This window comes from Passer domesticus, chromosome 1, assembly GCF_036417665.1.
Source record: "Passer domesticus isolate bPasDom1 chromosome 1, bPasDom1.hap1, whole genome shotgun sequence".
Lineage (NCBI taxonomy): Eukaryota > Metazoa > Chordata > Aves > Passeriformes > Passeridae > Passer > Passer domesticus.
Window position 1 is genome coordinate 53497751 of NC_087474.1, and position 17970 is coordinate 53515720.

At 36.2% G+C, this 17970-nt stretch overlaps 1 protein-coding gene across 6 annotated transcripts in view; it reads left to right on the forward strand.

Moving 5' to 3' along the window:
- The window catches only part of VPS41 (VPS41 subunit of HOPS complex), a 109569-nt gene that overhangs the window by 59494 nt on the left and 32105 nt on the right, over positions 1 to 17970 (forward strand). For all 6 annotated transcript variants that reach the window (XM_064420708.1, XM_064420686.1, XM_064420726.1 and 3 more), the window contains 5 exons: positions 2747 to 2866; positions 6322 to 6468; positions 7651 to 7717; positions 14327 to 14424; positions 16832 to 16961. In XM_064420708.1, the coding sequence (XP_064276778.1) occupies positions 2747 to 2866; positions 6322 to 6468; positions 7651 to 7717; positions 14327 to 14424; positions 16832 to 16961 (562 nt within the window). The remainder of the gene's footprint in view (positions 1 to 2746; positions 2867 to 6321; positions 6469 to 7650; positions 7718 to 14326; positions 14425 to 16831; positions 16962 to 17970) is intronic.

Genomic DNA, 17970 nt, shown 5'->3' on the forward strand with positions numbered 1-17970 from the left:
TTCATGAATGCACTCTAAAATAGAGTTTTGAGCTTTTTTTGGTGTAGATTAATCTCCTGTTAGTAAAAGATATAGAGAGATGTATTCACTAATCCAAAACGTGTATTCTAATCCAACTTTTTTTTAAAAGCAAAAAGTGTCCTGCTCCATCCTCTTGTCTCATACATTTCAGTGTGTCATTTTTCTTAATGATCTGGTGGACAATCGTAAACAGCTAAGACTCGCAAAATAATTAGTGAGCTAACAAAATAATTAGTGAGCTAACAGAAGATTGCAATGTGCTGTGAAACAGTGTGGGTGGGGACCTTGAGGCTAAAGGTTATTTTATTTTAGCTGCATTATCAAACTGTGGTGCATGCAAGATAGACTGGAAGAGTATTCTAAGCACAACTGTATTGTATGCAACAAAGGACTAGAAAGTTTTATGAGAGCAAATGAAAAACAGGAAAAACAAACTATTGCAGAGAAGCCAAGAAAGTGGGATTTTGGCTGCTGTTGAAATATAAGTACTGTGAATGGTGACTACTATAGTATAGGATATATGGCAAATAAAATCTTAAAATATTTTTCCCCTACCAAAAAGAGAGGGAGATGGTAAGAAGAGTGCCTCCAGAAACCATGGATTTCTTCTTACAAGTCTTTTGAAGTTTTAAATTACCTTCTGGTACGATTAACATTTCAATGTGGAGACAGAAAGGAAGACTAAGAAAGAAATTATGCTGTTTATTTTGAGAGATGCTTTCAGTACGCAGCCGTTCCAAAACACATAGAAAAGTTCTGGATTTTGAGTATAATAAATTAATTTAAATCACAATTCAGTCACAAGCAGAATAAATTCCAAGTGCAATTAATATAATTGACATCAGTTAGGTTGAACCTTTCACATCAAACTCATCAGTTTTTTGAATTTTGTCCGGAAAGTCTCAATGCAAATACCGTGTATTTTGCTGCTGTCTTTATTGGACAGTATTGAAAGAAGCATCCAAGCAGCAGTTCTTCTTCTGTCCAACTTCTTAGGAAAAAAGTAATTTTCAAGTCTGGATCAGCACAGCACTTAGATTTTATGGCATCTTTAGTGTCTGAGTGGAGATCATTCATTTGGGCTGAGGGCTGCTCCTGTCCTTAACATCTACTTACCAGTCTTCTAATGGAAATCCCTCCATATAGCACTGACTTGTAGGTGCTTTCAGTGGCTTTCCCTGGCAGCTGTAAAATAACATGTTCTGTGAGAGTTACCCAAAAAATCTATACTGTCTGAAAGTTGGGCCTTCATGTGACCTATGTGAAGGACACAAAATCACTTTGCTTGAACTAAAAGTTGACATCTGCAGTGCAATTCACACAAAAATTTCTCAAAAGACTACCCTATCTAGTGCTTGCTTTAAACTCTTGGAGAAAATACTTGTCTTCTGGTGCCATCTGGTGGCTTTAGGAGACAGGTAGTCTGATAATTGTCATTAAAATCTCATATTTTGTGTAAAGATCTTATTTTAAACAACTAATGTCTTAACACTTGATGTATTTATCCAAATACAAGTGGTGGGAAACCATATATAAAAAAGTGCATACAGCTGGATCTTAGATAGGAAATGTTAGCAAGAAGAGTACTCCATTTGGGTTTTAGCATGGTAGAAATCCTTGCAGACAGCTATTTCACACTTTCCAGTGTGAGGTGTGAACTCAGGAGCTCGGGTTCAGGTTGTGCATATGTTCGTATGCACAACCTGAACATATATGTTCATATGTTCAGGCCGTGCATATGTCGTACTCATGCAAAAGTTAGCAGGAGTGATACCTTAGAGTATAATCTTGGTAGATGCCTCAGCTTCTTATTTATCCCTCCAACTTCTCTCTGAGTAGTTCCCTGTAATGCTGTTAAATAATTTAATAAGACATACAAAAACAGAATGTTCTGATTTGGAAGGGACCCACAAGGATCATTGAGTCCAGCTCTTAAGTGGATGGTCCATAACTGCATTGAGCCCGCACCTTGGCATTATTAGCACCATGCTTCAGCCAACCAGTCTTTCTGTGCAGACTTTCTGCATGTAGTTCGGTTTTTCTTTGCTGCTGAAAAGCATCTCATAACATCTCTTATACTTTTAGATATTCTAAAATACCTTCCTTAGTTGCAGAACCTGAGATTACCAGTCACACAAGTTTTACAATCAGCAGCACTTGTGGTATAGTGCAGTTTGCACATGTGGAACTAAACCACAGCATCTCTAGGCCCCTGTGGGAGGCTGTGTAGTTCCACATGGAGCCAAGCAACAGGTCACAGGCTTGGGGATCTTTTAATTTTCTTTGACTATCTGGGTTTTTTTGGAGGGAAGGAGCCTCTAACGAGATTGGTGAATGTCAAGATTGGTGAATGTGAGGTGATCTGATTTCTTTAACAATTTTCTGAAGTGTTGTCACTAGTGCTGTAGACATAGGTTCTGAAATACCTTAATTTCTTTGTCTTTAAAAAGTAAATAATTATACTTACTGTTCTTTGGAGAAAGTTGATGAAAGGCCTTCCTATTAATATTTTTAAAATTTAACAGGAATTCTGTAATATACAAGACGCTTGATGTAAATATATATAGCAAAATGTTTGATTGTATATGCTTTTGTTTTGTAATAGGTGTATATTTGTCATTGCTCTTAAATCCAAACAGAGTAAGGGATAATGAAGAAAAAATAAATTCCATGTCTGCATACAGTATTGTGTCAAAGAAATATTTATTGTTGCATTTCTTCATAGTTGCTGTTATATGAAAGAGGTTGGATGAATAGATGGAAGCCTTCAGTTTTACACGAAGGGGAAGGAAATATAAGAAATATAAAATGGAGGGGGCACTTAATTGCTTGGGCTAATAATATGGTAAGTATTTTTCACCTCCATTACATGTACAAGAAAATCTCTGTGTTACACTGATTATTGACATTTTTAATGATAATTGCCAGAATATTCAGTTGAAAAACTGTGAATTGGTAGAATTGGGTATAAAAGGCATTGAAGGATAGTGGTTTATGTGTCATTTCTTTTGAAATTCTTCAACAGAAATTTATTCTGTTGTTTTCTGCTGATTTGTAAGGTTTCTCCAATATGCTTGCCACTTCTGAAGAAACTAGGAAAGTAGGTGGTCGCTAATGTACGCTATTATTGATTAGAATTTTGATTAGTGCAATTTATGGAAAAAAACTGAGGAAGGAATGCCTATGTAATTCTTCTCTATATAAATAATAGAACATCTCCACTCCCTTCCACCCCCTGAAAAAAAAACCAAAAACTGTCTGGATTTTGTAATTTGTACTGAAATGATGTTGTCATATGCACTTTCAGTGTTGTAGGTTATAAAAAAACACAGTAATAATTTCTCATTTTGTTAGGTCACTAGAAGAAAGTTAGACTTAGAAGAAAATAGGCTCCTTTTGTTCTAAGTAACATTTTAAAGGAAACCATTACATTCATTCTGAGTGTTACATTTCACCTATCACTGTATATCTAATTGATGGGTCAAGCTCTATGTTTTGCAGCTCAGCAGTGAGGGATATGTTTTTAATGCGTGTCATGTCTAAATTCCAAAGTATTTTTTAAAATGTGTTGAAAGTATTTCTGAAACACTAGCTTTTTTTCTATTGTTTTTCCATCATAAAGGGAGGCATTTATTAAAATATTTTAAAGCCGTTGCTCTTTTTTATATTTCAAAACAAGTTTGATATGAAATTGTTAAGGGTGGACCTTTGTTTATTTGCTTCCCTTTAATAACTGTTAGAATGGAAGCTTCATTGAGGGCTTGACTGACATAACATTAGGTTATTTGAAGGTTTTGTTCTTTTCAGATCCATACAATTAAAATACATATTCCAGATATCTACTGGAATGGATAGGACAAGAGCTATCCCTAGAGATGATGTGCCACAGCAGAACACAGAGTACTGATAAAACATTGAGAGCCATCTGTCAGAGACAAAAAGCCATGGTCAGGGCCTATCTTTCAAAGAAAAATAAAATGACACTTGCCCTCCAAAAGATTAATATATTTGGTTATTGCCCTTTCTCTTCCCCTTTAACTTTTTAAACTCCATTCTCTAGCAAGGTTTTGTGTTACACTTTTTTTTCCCAAATCAGAGAAAATGTTTATAGCCTTGCTTCTTACTGTGTGTGCATGGCTACCTAGTTTTCATATTTAGGCAAGGTCTAATTCTGCTTTTCAGATGCATAGGTAACCCATGTTTTCTGCTTCTCCTTCCCTCTTCTCCTCCCTCCGTTGCTGATAGTGCAAGTTTTACAAACTGAGACATCTGAGGGACAAATCCTTAGAGGCATTTGGCTGCTGGACTCCCATTTGGACAGGTTTTAGCTCATTCATGTTGGGAAGTTGACTGTGGAAGGCCTTTCATGATGCAAATGGCATACCTGCTAGTGGAGAAGCTACTGCTCAAGCATTCTCACACCATTCAAGGAGTCAGATATGCATCACCCCACACTTAAACTTCAAGGACTGGAGTACTTTTTCAGTGGGCAGCTCCAAAGAGCCAACCCGTTTGATTCCTTGCTCACTTCCTGTGCACCTGCTCACAGGCAGAGCATGGGAAATTACATAGCAACAACTAAAACATCAGTAAGTCATAAACGTTATTCTTACAGTAAATCCATAACTCAGCACTGTACCAACTACTAAAAAGAGAATTAATTAATAATTAATTACCAGCCAAAAGCATATCTAGGTGTAAGTTCAGAGCTTAGCACCCAAGACTTCAAAAAAAAAAAAAAAATCCAGCTACTTATGCTAAGCAAGTAAACCTATGCAAGCAACATGCTATATCACACAATATTATAACTCTAAATAACTTGCTGTTATATAAAACTTACTGTATTAAACAACTGTCTCTCAACACTTAATAACCAAAGAAGATCCTACACTGTTATCTTGAAAGCTACTTCAAATGGGAGCTGGTCTATCCCATACAAGATCTGCTGCCATGTAGAAAAACAGAGGATGTGGTATGGGTCACTGAAAATCATCCTTGGAGGCAAAGTAGTAAGATTTATAAAAAGCAACTTTATTAAAATGCAATTAAGGCAAGATTAAAAATTTTATCAGATAAGCTTAGAAAACACAAAGAATAAGATTGTTTATGTTACCGAGAGATCTGGCCTCTGTACATTGCAGATGTTTTGGTAAGTTTTTGTTTGTTTGTTTGTTTGTTTTAGAAACCTTGATGTCTGCTAGCTGATGAGATGCTAGTGGAAGTGTATTCCATGCTCACAGTTCTTCAGTGACAAAGATCACTGAAAAAAAATCTCTGCAGCCACCCTCATACCACTTACGTTGTGGTTAAAAACAAAGGCAAAACCTGGCTTAGACCATGAGCCCCCCATGTCATTTAAACAGTTGTATCTGTATATTTGTACAGCTGTGGACATAGAAACTCACAATGCAGGGAACTGCAATAGGCAAAGGAATTTTTTTTTAATCAGTTTTGCCACTAGGAAAATCCTGGCATGGCATCATGGTTGCTGACCTTCAAGTTCTTTTCCATCCCCCTTTACTGTGATTTGAAGACTCACTCTCTAAGATCTATGGGCAGAAAAGAAGTCCCTACTAAAATATTTAATTTCAAGAGACTTTTGTTTTAAATTACCAAGAACAAGTAATTACTTAATATGAAATTAACCTCCATTTTGCTATTGGAAAGGTTATAGCTTACCTTGTCTAAATGATACAGAAAAATCTAATTATTGGTGGTTTTTTGCCTCTGTCTCTCAAATGACTTTAAGCTTCCTGGTTTTTAACTTCTTGTTCTATTAGTTTAAGAGATTTCCTGAGGAGGGAGTAAAAAAATCACAGCATACAAAACCAAGCATTGTTTAAATACGCTCACTTTTCTGTTTTTATATAAGAGTTGAAATGTGTATCTTGAGACTGAATTCATTTATCCTATGTGCTGTTGCTTTTTTTTTTCAAGGTGGAAATTTCTGTGTCTCTACAGGGACTGCTGTGAAAAAGCTGGGATTCTTTTTATTTCTCCAGGGGTAGCACCAGCCTTATAAGCCAAACTGGTTCATGACTGGAATTACTAGTCTGTCACTCAATCACTTATTATGTCTTTTTATTTGGCATTTGAATTTAAAATATCTAAATTACTCTGATCCCTTTACTCCTTTTATCACCTCATGGGTTAGATGGGTTTTTGTATCAACAGTTTTTTCCAGTGGTACACTCAGCCCTGCTCTGAAATTTAGGCCGTAAGCTGCTCTGCCTTAGCGTACAAAATGGTGAGTAGAAGTTTGTCATACTGAATAAAGTTCTCTTGTTTTTAAACTTTCAGGGCGTGAAGATACTTGACATGATCTCCAAGCAAAGAATTACCAATGTGCCTCGAGATGACATAAGCCTCCGCCCAGATATGTATCCCTGCAGCCTTTGCTGGAAGGATAATTTAACACTGATTATTGGCTGGGGAAATTCAGTAAAGGTGCAATTACCTGTCTTTGTAATAAATGCTTGCTGTTATCACAGACAAACAGAGGATTGTTTCTGAAAAGTAAAGACAATCGAAAAAAATAGAATTTGGTTTGACCAGTGTTCAGAACTCTTGCTGTCTTAGAAATGTCATTGGACCGACCCTCAAGAGGAGGAGGAGTGAAAGGCACCCAGCAGTCAGACAGATTTCTGTGTGAGAGCATGCAGTAAATGTACTCCTCAGGGACATTTCAGTCCTTGGAGAGATTTTGAAAGCTTTTAGTGTGCTGTTGAATTCATTTATTTGGATTAGCATTAAGGAAGAACAACTTACCATGAGGTATTTTTGGAGGGGATTAGTTTGGGGGCTGAGGAGGTTGCAGCTGCTAAAATGGCCACATGATTTTGGTCAACCGTGGCGAAAAAAAAAAGGGTGGGTGGAAGGACAGACTGCTTAGGGTTTTGTTATCTTTCAACAGGAAACTGGCATTTCAAACTTCTGTGGTGCGGACTGATTATTATTTGTTCAAACCAGCACATGACATGAGTTTGTTAAAAGCCTGTTAGCTGCTTTCTAATAACATACTGCTGCATCACTGCACAGTAGGAAATTAAAAGTGCCTGATAGGAATAGATGGAAAGGGAGGGTGGAGTAAGGTAGGTGATATGTAAAAAGCTTTTGGAGCATTAAGCTTAGAGTTTTATAAATGAGGAGGTTTGTCCTAAGTTTGGCACCTGTCTTGCCCCTTCTATTTGCCTGTGCTTCACATTTGGTTATTTGCATTTCTTTGTATGTACATACTCCCCTCTTGTCACTGTGAGGAGCAATGGCAAGCTTACTGAATCAGGTACCTTGAAAGGTAATGAGACGCAAAGTGTGAGAAGACACCAAAACCAAACTCAAATAAATGCTTCTGTGAAGAAACCATAGTGGGCATGTATTTTCACATTTCTTTTATGTGGTCCTCTTCTCTCCCAGCATATTTATAAGGCTGTGAACTACAACCACTACTTTTCCATGTGGTTTTCTTTACTGATGTGTTACTGATCATTACTGTTTCACAACTTGTGTTTTTCAAAATAGAGAAATCCGTGTTGGAGAATTCTCAGAAATTGCTTTTCTTATTGAGGCAAAGTTAGTGTCATTTTAGGAATTACAGCTTCCTTATAACAATTCAAATCTCTTGTTTCCTAGATTTGCTCAGTAAAAGAACGGCATGCCAGTGAAATGCGTGACCTACCAAACCGCTACGTGGAAATAGGTATGGTTGTGTGATTTCACTCCTTTTCAAAAAGCTTTAAAAGTCTTCTACATTCTAGTCAGAACAAAACTGTTACATTTTGGGGGCAACATGTAGTTGTAACATAAATGTCTCCTCATTTTTAGTTGCTGAGGTTGTCATAATGCCCTCTTGCCTAGGTGTGAGGGTTATTTCCTAGAGAACCTTAAGTTCTGTGATGATGTAATATCAGAGATACTTGTGTGAACAGTGGATGCCTTAACTTTCCCTTCATACAGATTCCTTTAGAGAACTTGACTTTTCATCTTGGTTAAATGATTGATGGTCAGTGTAGCAGTAAAGAGAAAACAGATACTACTTTATTTGATTATATGTTGTTTGACTACACTACTCATAACATTTTTCTCTTTTTTTTATTCCCCCATAAAAATCTCTGGTGTAGTGCTAGGAAATTGATTTTAATTTATTTTTGTTTCCTTTCTTGGCTTCTGAATTTCATATTTTCGTTTGCTTTCTTATTTTTCTAGCTAATCTGATGTGAATAAATTTTTATTATTATTGATTATTGGAAAAGTTCTTGACAAAGTAAAGTGGAATTCAAAGAAAATTTGGAAGGGAAGTGGGGATGTAAACAAAAAGTCACAACTGTCCACAAAAGTGTCTGCTGGGGAAAAGAAGTATCTAGGAACAGATAGTGCTGGGAAGATAAACAGGCCCTCTGACTCTGCAGACCAGAGTTGGCAACAGTTTGTAGGCTTTGATGCTCCCTAGACTGAAGTAACATGAGATTGTAGATAGGGTGTTCAAGCAAGATCCTGAATCATGTCAGTTTGGAATGGTGTATGGCATATGTGTGTGTATGCTCTGTTTTCTGATTTCAGGAAAGGACTATTCTAAAATAGCTTCTGAAAATCATCTAAGAGACTTGTTAAGTTCTGCAGGGAGTCTGAATACTGAGAGATTGGTAGTGTGCCTGAGATTAACTGAGACCTGAAAACTATTTGTTGTTTAGGATTACGTAGTGCAAACAGACTATTTAACTGCAGAATTCTAGGATATTCACAATAATATTATCAAGGAAAAGTTTGGTCATAATTTTAGCCTCAGATCTTGAGGCTTGTATATAATATTTTCTGTATATAATATAATATAATATTTTCTGTACCTGTAAGTAGCTTTTAGAAAATAAGTAAATGGATTTGGTTACATACTGAGAAGTGAACAGAGGTAACTTCTATTTCAGCTATAATGTGCTTAAATGGATGGTGCTAGTTTTAGCTGACTGTCTATTGGAACTTGATTAAAAAACATAAAAAGTTGTCATTGGGCTGTTTAGGTGAAGACATGAAGGATAAAGATTTATGTGGAAGTAACTTTTTCATGTTAAAATTTCTGGCCTGTAGTTTTCTCTGTAGCCTAGAGAACTGGTATTTTATCTCATTTAACCTGTTAATGATGTGCTTGAGATTTTATTTTCTGGTTTCAAGTCAAAGCACTGAAATTGCTCTGCTAAATGCCATCCACAGCACTCTAGAACTTGGGAGGATTGGGACAGAAAAGAGAGAGACATTGTTTGTTCAAGTCTCAGTATAAATTAATAGTCTTTCATATAGTCACACTGAAAGTCTTCTTGACCACAGTATGTCATACCATAACATCTATTTCAATTTTATTTCATCATTACTTTTCAAAGGTGTAGCTGGAAAGTCTGATCTTGTGTCAGACCTGCAAACAGTATAGTTTTTTTTGCAAGACCACTAATATCCAAAGTGAATGCATAAATTGATATACTTGCATAAAGTAAAGAATTTATACAAGGCAAGAATATAATCCTTCAATGCAAGGACAAGTGAGTATCCTTCAGATATTTTGACTCATGAGATCTTGTCAACAGACTTCCAAAAAGCGAAACCCTTAACACAGTGTTACTTTTGTCATGTTTAGTGGTGTGGTGTTTTTTAAATTCTTTTCTCCCTGTTTTTACCATTTTTCACCTGGAAAGAAAACCAGAAGTGGAGCAGGAAACTTCATTGGTCATCAGGGTGATACATATGGAGATATGGAGTCTATGATAAAACAGTGTCCTGTCATGTGTCAACAGATTCAGGTTTATGCTGTTTTAAAGCCATTCTGAGGGCCCCTGAGTTGCATGGTGGTATCGTAGAAAACTGTAATGGCATTAGTAGATAATAAATGTTTCTTCAGTACTTTGCAGCCAAGTGAATAAGGAAACAGTGTTTCCTGCATTGCAGTTTAGGTGCATAGGATCCTGTTTAATGAAGTACCTCCTCGTCTTCTGTTTCTGTCTCAAGAGTTACCGATACTTAACTCTAAGGTGGGAAATAATTTCAGTATCTGCTGTGATGCTAAACCCCACGATGTGTGAAAGTTACTGAACTTTCTAGCTATTTTATCTTAAAGAAGATAATGATTTGATTATCTGTAAGAGAAAATAGATTAATTATACAGGTCTCGTACACTGAGATACATGTGGCATTGCGAATTTAATTTACATATTTCAGTATATTAGTGGTGCTTTTCTTCAGCAATCTTGCTATTGTTTTTAGTTCATTACCTCTGTGAGTCTTCATTCAGTGTCAAAGATAAACTCCAAGTGAGTGTTTCTGTTTAGGTTTAAACATATGTTGGCTGAGCAGATCCTATCAGTTTAGCTCTGTCAGCAACTGCTGTGAAGTAGTGTATTGATTAGAAAGTATTGGTATTGAATTACAGGCTTAACATAGACTAAATGCCATTGTGATCCTTCTTAAAGAGGGCTTGACCTCTGTGCTCACTCCTGAAGCATGTACAAAAGCTGTAATGCTGCACAGCTTCTGGTCTGAGCAAGGAACCCTTCCTCAACTGGAATCTATGAGAAGGCTCGTTGCTAAATAACTAATTACACTCTCCAGTTAATATAATGCCTTTTCAAAGGAAAATAGGTAATCTAGTCTTCCTTGGCTGTGTCAGAATTTTATATACTTTTATGGAGAAGTATTTTATCTCTGCCTCAAGTTACTCACATTGTTAATGACAGCAGAAAATAGAGATTAACACCAGAAATATGTAAAAGACTTCAAGTTAATTAGAGAATTTCTATTCAATTTATTTTTGTCCAGATATTATCTGAGGAATCTCAGCTTAATTCCAGGTACCAGCCAGGCAGCAATGTCTCTTGAATACTTGTCTCCCTTTGCATTCTACCAAATTTCCCACAAAACAGATTTCTGATTTAAAAATTACATGTTTCAAGGCTATGCTTGTAACAACACATCTGTGTGTTTTAAAAGGGAGTAGCTTCACACCTGCATGGCAAGTTAGCATCATGCATTGAGATTGCACATTTCAATCTGTATACATGGGAATATTTATTTTCTTGTTTGTAAAGTGAGATTAATGGGATCTAATGTACCGACATATTTCTCTTTATGTAGACGGAATGTAAGGCTTAATTGATGAATGTGATGAATAGGAAATTTACTTCATAAGGTGATTTATGCAAACATTTTATTGAAGCAAGTCCGCTATACTCTGAGAAGCCAAAAAAAGAAGAAAAAACCCAAACATAATTATACAGTTGATTCTGCTTAGACTTTCGTTCATCTGTTTTGCCACAAGCCAAACCTATAGTTTATAAATTGCTTCATAAAATGAGTCAAAATTCTTCAAGATTTTGACTTCTTTGTCATCAAACCTCAGAATCTCTAAGCCCCAAAATTCTTCAAGACTGCATAGTTTTCCTGTTGGTTAGCAAGGTTTTCTTGGTTCAGTGGAAAAAAAGAGTTTTTCAGAAAATCAGCTTTGTAGCTTAAGTGATACTTATGTGGGGCCTTTTCCTCTAGTTGGAACTGAATTCACATACTGTCAGGAAAAAAAAAAGTTATACTTTAAGTTAATTGCAACTCCATGCACAAAATAATAGCTAATCAAATCATGCCATTTTGTATTGTGTTTTGGTTTGCATAAATTACCTAGCTCACTAAAAACATCTGGAAAATTTGTATTCATTGTTATAAGTCACAGTGTGCCATGCCCTTAAGAGTTCTCAAGGTGGTATCTTCACCACCAGTGCTTTTAGGTGAAATCAGAGGTAAAACCCTCTGAGTGTAGCCTAAGTTTTACTCTTCAAAATCTGCTATGTCAACGCAGGGGCTGCTTTTAGAGGTTTGACTAAACAATATAGGCTCCTTTTCGTTTCAGTTTGTCATGTACGCATGGATCTTTAAATCCCAGAAAAAGTGGCTTTATGCAGTTTAGGTAACTATTGTAGCATATATAATTTCATTTCTGTATTTTGGTATATTTAATACATTTCATTTAATGAGCAGCAGAAAAGATTTACAGGTTTCTTAATTTTGCTTCCAGGTAATTTATTTGACGTCTGTACATAAATGCTGAACATGGAGTAGATCCACTGTCAGCCTATCTTCTATCTTCTCTTATGACAGGCATAAACATGTATGATACATGGCCATACCTCAGTCATTTCCATTCACTTCAATACTACATTTGTTTTAATTATGTTGGATCCTTTTGAAATTAACAGCATTTCTGCATTGCCTTTATGTTGGATTTCTTTTCCTCCTTGATCACAACTCAGTGTCCAGACAATAAGTCAATTTAACCTATTATTGTTCTGTGCAGCTGTTACTTCCATCTTCTTTTTTCAATAGGACTTTTTTGATTAGCAGCATGAAAGGTTTTTATCAGGTCAAGAAGCACTGTCTATGCCAGTTATTCTTTGTTCAAGGCTGTAGCTGCAGAGCTAGAGCATTGTGTTTCAACAACGCCTCTTGAGAAAGTTGAGATAAGAGAAAGCTGATAGTGAAACCAAGGAAACTATATTCTATTCAAAAACCAAACTTGAAGTGGTGATTTTTATTTGTTTATTTATGTTTCACAGATCAGTACTTCTGCTTGATCTTAAATACACCATTACATTGGGTATTACAAGCATTTTCACTGGCAAAAGGGACTTAAGTTCTAGTATGAGACAAAGAAACACACATGGATTTTAAAGCTGTTTCTACAGTCATTATAAATGATAATTCACCTTGCTGTTTTCCTCTTCAAATACAAACCACATTTTATATGCCTCTGAGAGCGTTCTCCTGGCCCTTCTATAAAGCTGAATTTAAAGTTTCTTTGATAGTATTATGGATTTCACTTTTTTTTTTTCCCATGTTTTTTCTCTTCCATGTTTTTAATCCTGCCTTCCATATTATTTTAAAATGCTAAATACTAAATTTTAAACTGAGAATAAGGTATGTAGTTGGTTTTGAACTGATTTGTTTAAAATCATCACTGAGAACAACATGTGACACAATCAAAGTAATCTCATCAGTCTCGTAGGCTAGAACAAGATAATTATGTACATGGTTACACATGTGAACCTTTTCTCCGTGAATGGATAGAGTGCTCTATCCTTGTGCTGTAGTGTGGTCCTTCAGTGATGCCAAAGTGTCAGCAGTCATTAAAAGAAAAACAGTGCTTGGTTGTTTGTAGAGAGACAGGTGTCAAATATATACTCTGTTTCATTGTATTTTTTCTCCTTTTATGGGAGGACAGTTATTTCTCCTGTTCCTTCTTATTATCTTAGCTAAAGAAAATCAGCTTTATTTTTAATGCCATTGTACTGTATTTTTTGTTTGTCTTGCTAGTAAATTTTAGTTGAAAATAAAATAAACAAACAAATAAATAAATAAATTATATATATATATATTAGTAGTGTAATATGCTAAACAGTAAGGAAGGAAACTTTTTGTTTCTTACTTATGCTTAGATTCTCCTAAAACCATGTTTTGGGAGAAAATAATGAAGTATCTGATGCTTTTTTAAAAGCTTATAGTTACAAGGCTTGCTAATGTAAGCACTTCGAAGATCCTTGTTTTTGTCCCCATGAGAGAGGAGCTCACAAAAAGTGGTGCATTGTAAATCCAGCAGAATAAAAACAAAGAGCCGTTTCTGTGGCAGAGGTCTCATTTATTAATTCTTCTTGTAAATACAGTTCAGCACTCTGTTTTTCTTTCTTGAAATAATCTCATGTAACTATCTCGATTTCAAGACCAATTTCAGAAAATTATGTTTTTAGTTTAATGAGCAGGAAAAGATACTATGAACTGTGTTTTCTTTGTAATGAGTATATCTGTAAAATATTCTGTGATGTTTAAAGTGATGATAAATAAATAATGATCTTTGTGTTTTCCTGTATACCAATAGATGCAGCATGTGCAATTCTCTTATGGCCACATGAACATGCTGTGAATATGCAAACCAGTGAAGTTGTACTACTTATTGCTTGTTTTATTGAGTGTGATTTTTGTTTTGCTTCCTTTTTCAATGTGATTACTGAAAATCAGACTGCACCTTCATTTCAAATGTTTCATCTCTAACATATCCTGGAGCACAAACATTTCCTTTTGCAAGCTTTAATGTAATTTAATCTGTTAAATGTAGATCTTCATCTGATCCAATGGGAAAATCTCTGGATTTGCTATATGTGTTAAGTCTTGAGCTCTCTAAAGTGGTGCTGTATGCTGTTGATTGTCTCTAAAAATCTGTGAGTTTTTCTTAGGTAGTAGTTCATACACATTCATGTTTTTAAGTCTGTTTTTATTTCCTGTATTTCAGTTTTCCAATTTGACACTGAATTCTACGTCAGTGGACTTGCACCTCTCTGTGACCAGCTTGTTATACTTTCATATGTAAAGGAGATCTCCGAAAAAACGGTAGTTTTTTTATCTCAGTTTCTTCACGATATTCATTTGGCCTGTGAGTTGGGCCTTAAACTAGTCATACAAATATGATTATCTGAGAAAAAATTTGTAATCTGCTGGTAGTGAACAGTGCTTGAAATGTCTCTGATCCATAAAACAAGGTCAGTGGAGGTGAAGTTGAAAACTAATGTGCTTACCTTTCAAAAATCATGTTTGGGTTCCCTTTTTTCTTGCAGAATGCAGAGAAGGTCTCTAGCTAGTCCTTTCTGCAATTTCTTCCTTCCTTTCTTACACACCCCCCCCCCCCCCACCTCTTTCCTCTCCTTTTCTCTCTTTCTTCCTAATGTTTCTGCACCAGAAGAAATAAAGAATCTTGTTTGGCCGTAAGAGGAGCTTGCTGACACTGCATCTCAAAAGAAATGAGAGTAGTGAAGTTGATCAACTCAAGCATAAGAGGGACTGTGGGGTGGAATGAATGATTGTGAGTGAGTGGTGTCATTATCTCCTTGTTCTTCTAAGGTATTTAGTCGCATACACACAGATCCATGTGTGGAGAGGTAGAAATTAGAATTCTTGTCAGCCATTTTTACTGTGCATGGAGAAGTGCCGTGTCTGTCTCCGACATTGATTTCACAGTGCCAAATAAAAGGCAAGGCAGTGGAGGAAATCCTTGAAGCTGCAGTGTGAGAATGGCAGATGCTCTTGATCATCTCTTTGATAAGCATGTCTGTGTTAGACAACCATCACCATAGTAACCTTAAGAAACTGGGTGCACAAGTTGCTAGGCAATGAAATGCTGTAGGCTCAAACAAATGCATGAGCCTTCTGAAATCATTTGGGTTAGCTTCTAGTTCTACTTCAAGATGTCAGATTGTTATTTTTTTATTTATTTATGTATTTATTAAGGAGAAAAGTAATGTCACAGCAGTGTTTCCCAAAAGAGACTGCACAGTGTGGGAGAGTCGGTGAAAGACAAGAAAGCAGACAAATGGGATAAGGAAGGGGGAAGAAGTGGTGGGTTGAAGTGCTAGGGAGCAAGGAAATTGGGATGCCACTGTAAATTAAAAAGTAGTACAGGAAAGGAGCTAGTGTAAACGAGGTAGTGACTGCTAAAGGTTAAACTCATTTTAGTTGCTTTAGGAAAGAAAGATGAAAAGGGAATTTCAGGTGATACAATGGTAATTGAACACAGGAAAAAGTTTTTCTCATGTATTTGCTTTTAATTAGCCCTTTAAACAAATTCCAAATGCTGGACTTCACTAACTTCTCAGTTCTCTGGGTAGCTGTAGAAGGAACAGAAGTGCAATTGTCCCTGATGGTGCATCTGTGTCCTGTTGTGATGAAAACTCCATTGTTAGTGTTTTTTGGTCACTTTCTAGTGTGGAACCCAAACTGCCTGAGCTTGCAGCAGAATTGCTGCTCACTACAAAAATGTCCTTTAGTTGCAAGGAACACTTGTCTTCCTACACTTGATTTCACAGCTTGCAAGTGACATCTTCTTACTTATTGCAAATTAGATCACAGTTGAAATTGCTTTGGAAGTTTTTTGGTTTGGGTATTTTTTTCCTGGAACAGTTAAATTTAGAAAATACCCAAGTGGTGCTACTTCCAGATGGGTAGGTTAGAGCTGCTTAAATCTACTTTCTATATGTTCTTGCTCTTTTATTCTATATTTTGCTATAATTTACAGCCTGAAGTAGAAAGTACAGGATTGTCTTGGATCTTGACTTAATTAAAAATACAGCTAGTTGAAGACAGCAGTTTCACTTGGACAGAAGGCGAAAATCCATTATGTCATCTTACCATAACCACCTACATTGCACTTAAAAGTTCATTTTACTCTTAAGTTCATCAGGACAGCAAAGTTTTTATATTATTCTCAGGTTAATTTTTCCCTGCTGCTGCTGGCTGCCTAAAATCAAACACCAGTTTTAAAAAAGAAATAAAATAATTATTTTAATACCAGAATACCAAGCTCATAAAGCTCTGTCCTTCAGGGCATGAGCCCAGCTGGTTATGAGTTCTAAATTGTTCTGTTGCTTGTTGAATGAAGCAATTCATAGTCATCTGTGATAGCCCTGAAAACCTCTGTGACCAAGAGCAGAAAAGTAGTGGGCAAACTCAGGAGTAGGATTGGACCTATGTCGTATCTATACCTCCTCCTTGAGACTGATCCCCTTCAAGGAAAGCAAAGAGTAACTTGGATTACTTGGAGTAACTTTCCTTTGACTTCAGATGCAATTACTCTGTGGAGCACAGCTTTGCAACTTGTATGATTTGCAGCTGAGTAGCCAGTGCAAAGTACTGCATCTTTGTGAATGTTTGCAGCTTTTGAATTTCAGCCTTGTTTATAGATGACCACCAGTTGGTATTGCTAAGGTAAATAGTATAGGAGGTGACTAAGGTGTCATTTTTCTAGGAAGTGGAGTGTTGTGCAAGGCCTAGACTCGATATTGTACAACCCCTGCCTGAGTCCTGTGAGGAGATCTCTTCTGATGCACTAACAGTACGAGGATTTCAGGAAAATGAATGTCGTGATTATCATTTAGGTAGGTGTTCTCAATATTGTTTTGGTTTGTTTTCATACCTTGCTTAAAAAATTATTTGAGTGTCCTTAACCTCCTTTTTCATTTTTATGTCATCTTTTTGTCATCTCCTTGAATAGCTGTAACTGCTTATGACACTGAAGTGTAGAGTGGAAATCCACAAGAACCAGTCATATGAAAGAAAACAAGCGTGTGTATTTAAACATCATGATTTTTAATGCCAGCTATTAGGTCAGACATACTGGAGAAGGCAGAAGTATATTCCTCATGTAATGTTCAGTATTGTCAAAGGCAATATCTTTGAAGGAAGTTTATTGAACATATGATCCATAGGAGCTCTTTTTACACAAAGGGCTTCAGGAATAATGAAATGAGTGGCACAATGTCTGGAAAAGCTGCTTTAGAGGGAATGATTGAATAAGTATAATTTCAAAAGTAAGATGTACATGGGTCGACTTAAAAGGAGCCCACTGATATTTAGCTTCTCTGTACTGACAAAGCTGCCAGTTATATTACAGACCTCAATGGTAAAATGGAATTAATAGGAGCTGGATTTTGGCAAGCTTCACCTAGAAGATAGGTTTAATTATGTAACAGGAAGGGACATTAAGCCTTGGCACAATATATGCCATCCTTTAAAGATGGGATAGTCTTCTGACCTATATATTGTAGCTCAGAAAAATGCATGGCAAAGATGATGCAGAATTCTTGGTGAAGATTCTGTAGCCTGTGTTATACAGAGGCATTTGTTCTGGCTTTTAAAATCCATTAATCTGAATTTTAAGTATCTCCTCTGGGGCAGCATGCTTCAAATCATAGGCTTGGCAAAACTCTTTGTGTACGTCTATGCCCTTAAGCCACTAGAAATACAGTCTATCTCCTCCTGACCTCAAAAACATAGCTGCTATCAGTAGAATTGGGGTTTCTTTATACATCTTCCAAAGCAGAACATTGATGTCCACAGCTGTACTTTTGTGCTTTATTAATATTCTACTTTATCTGAAAAATTTAA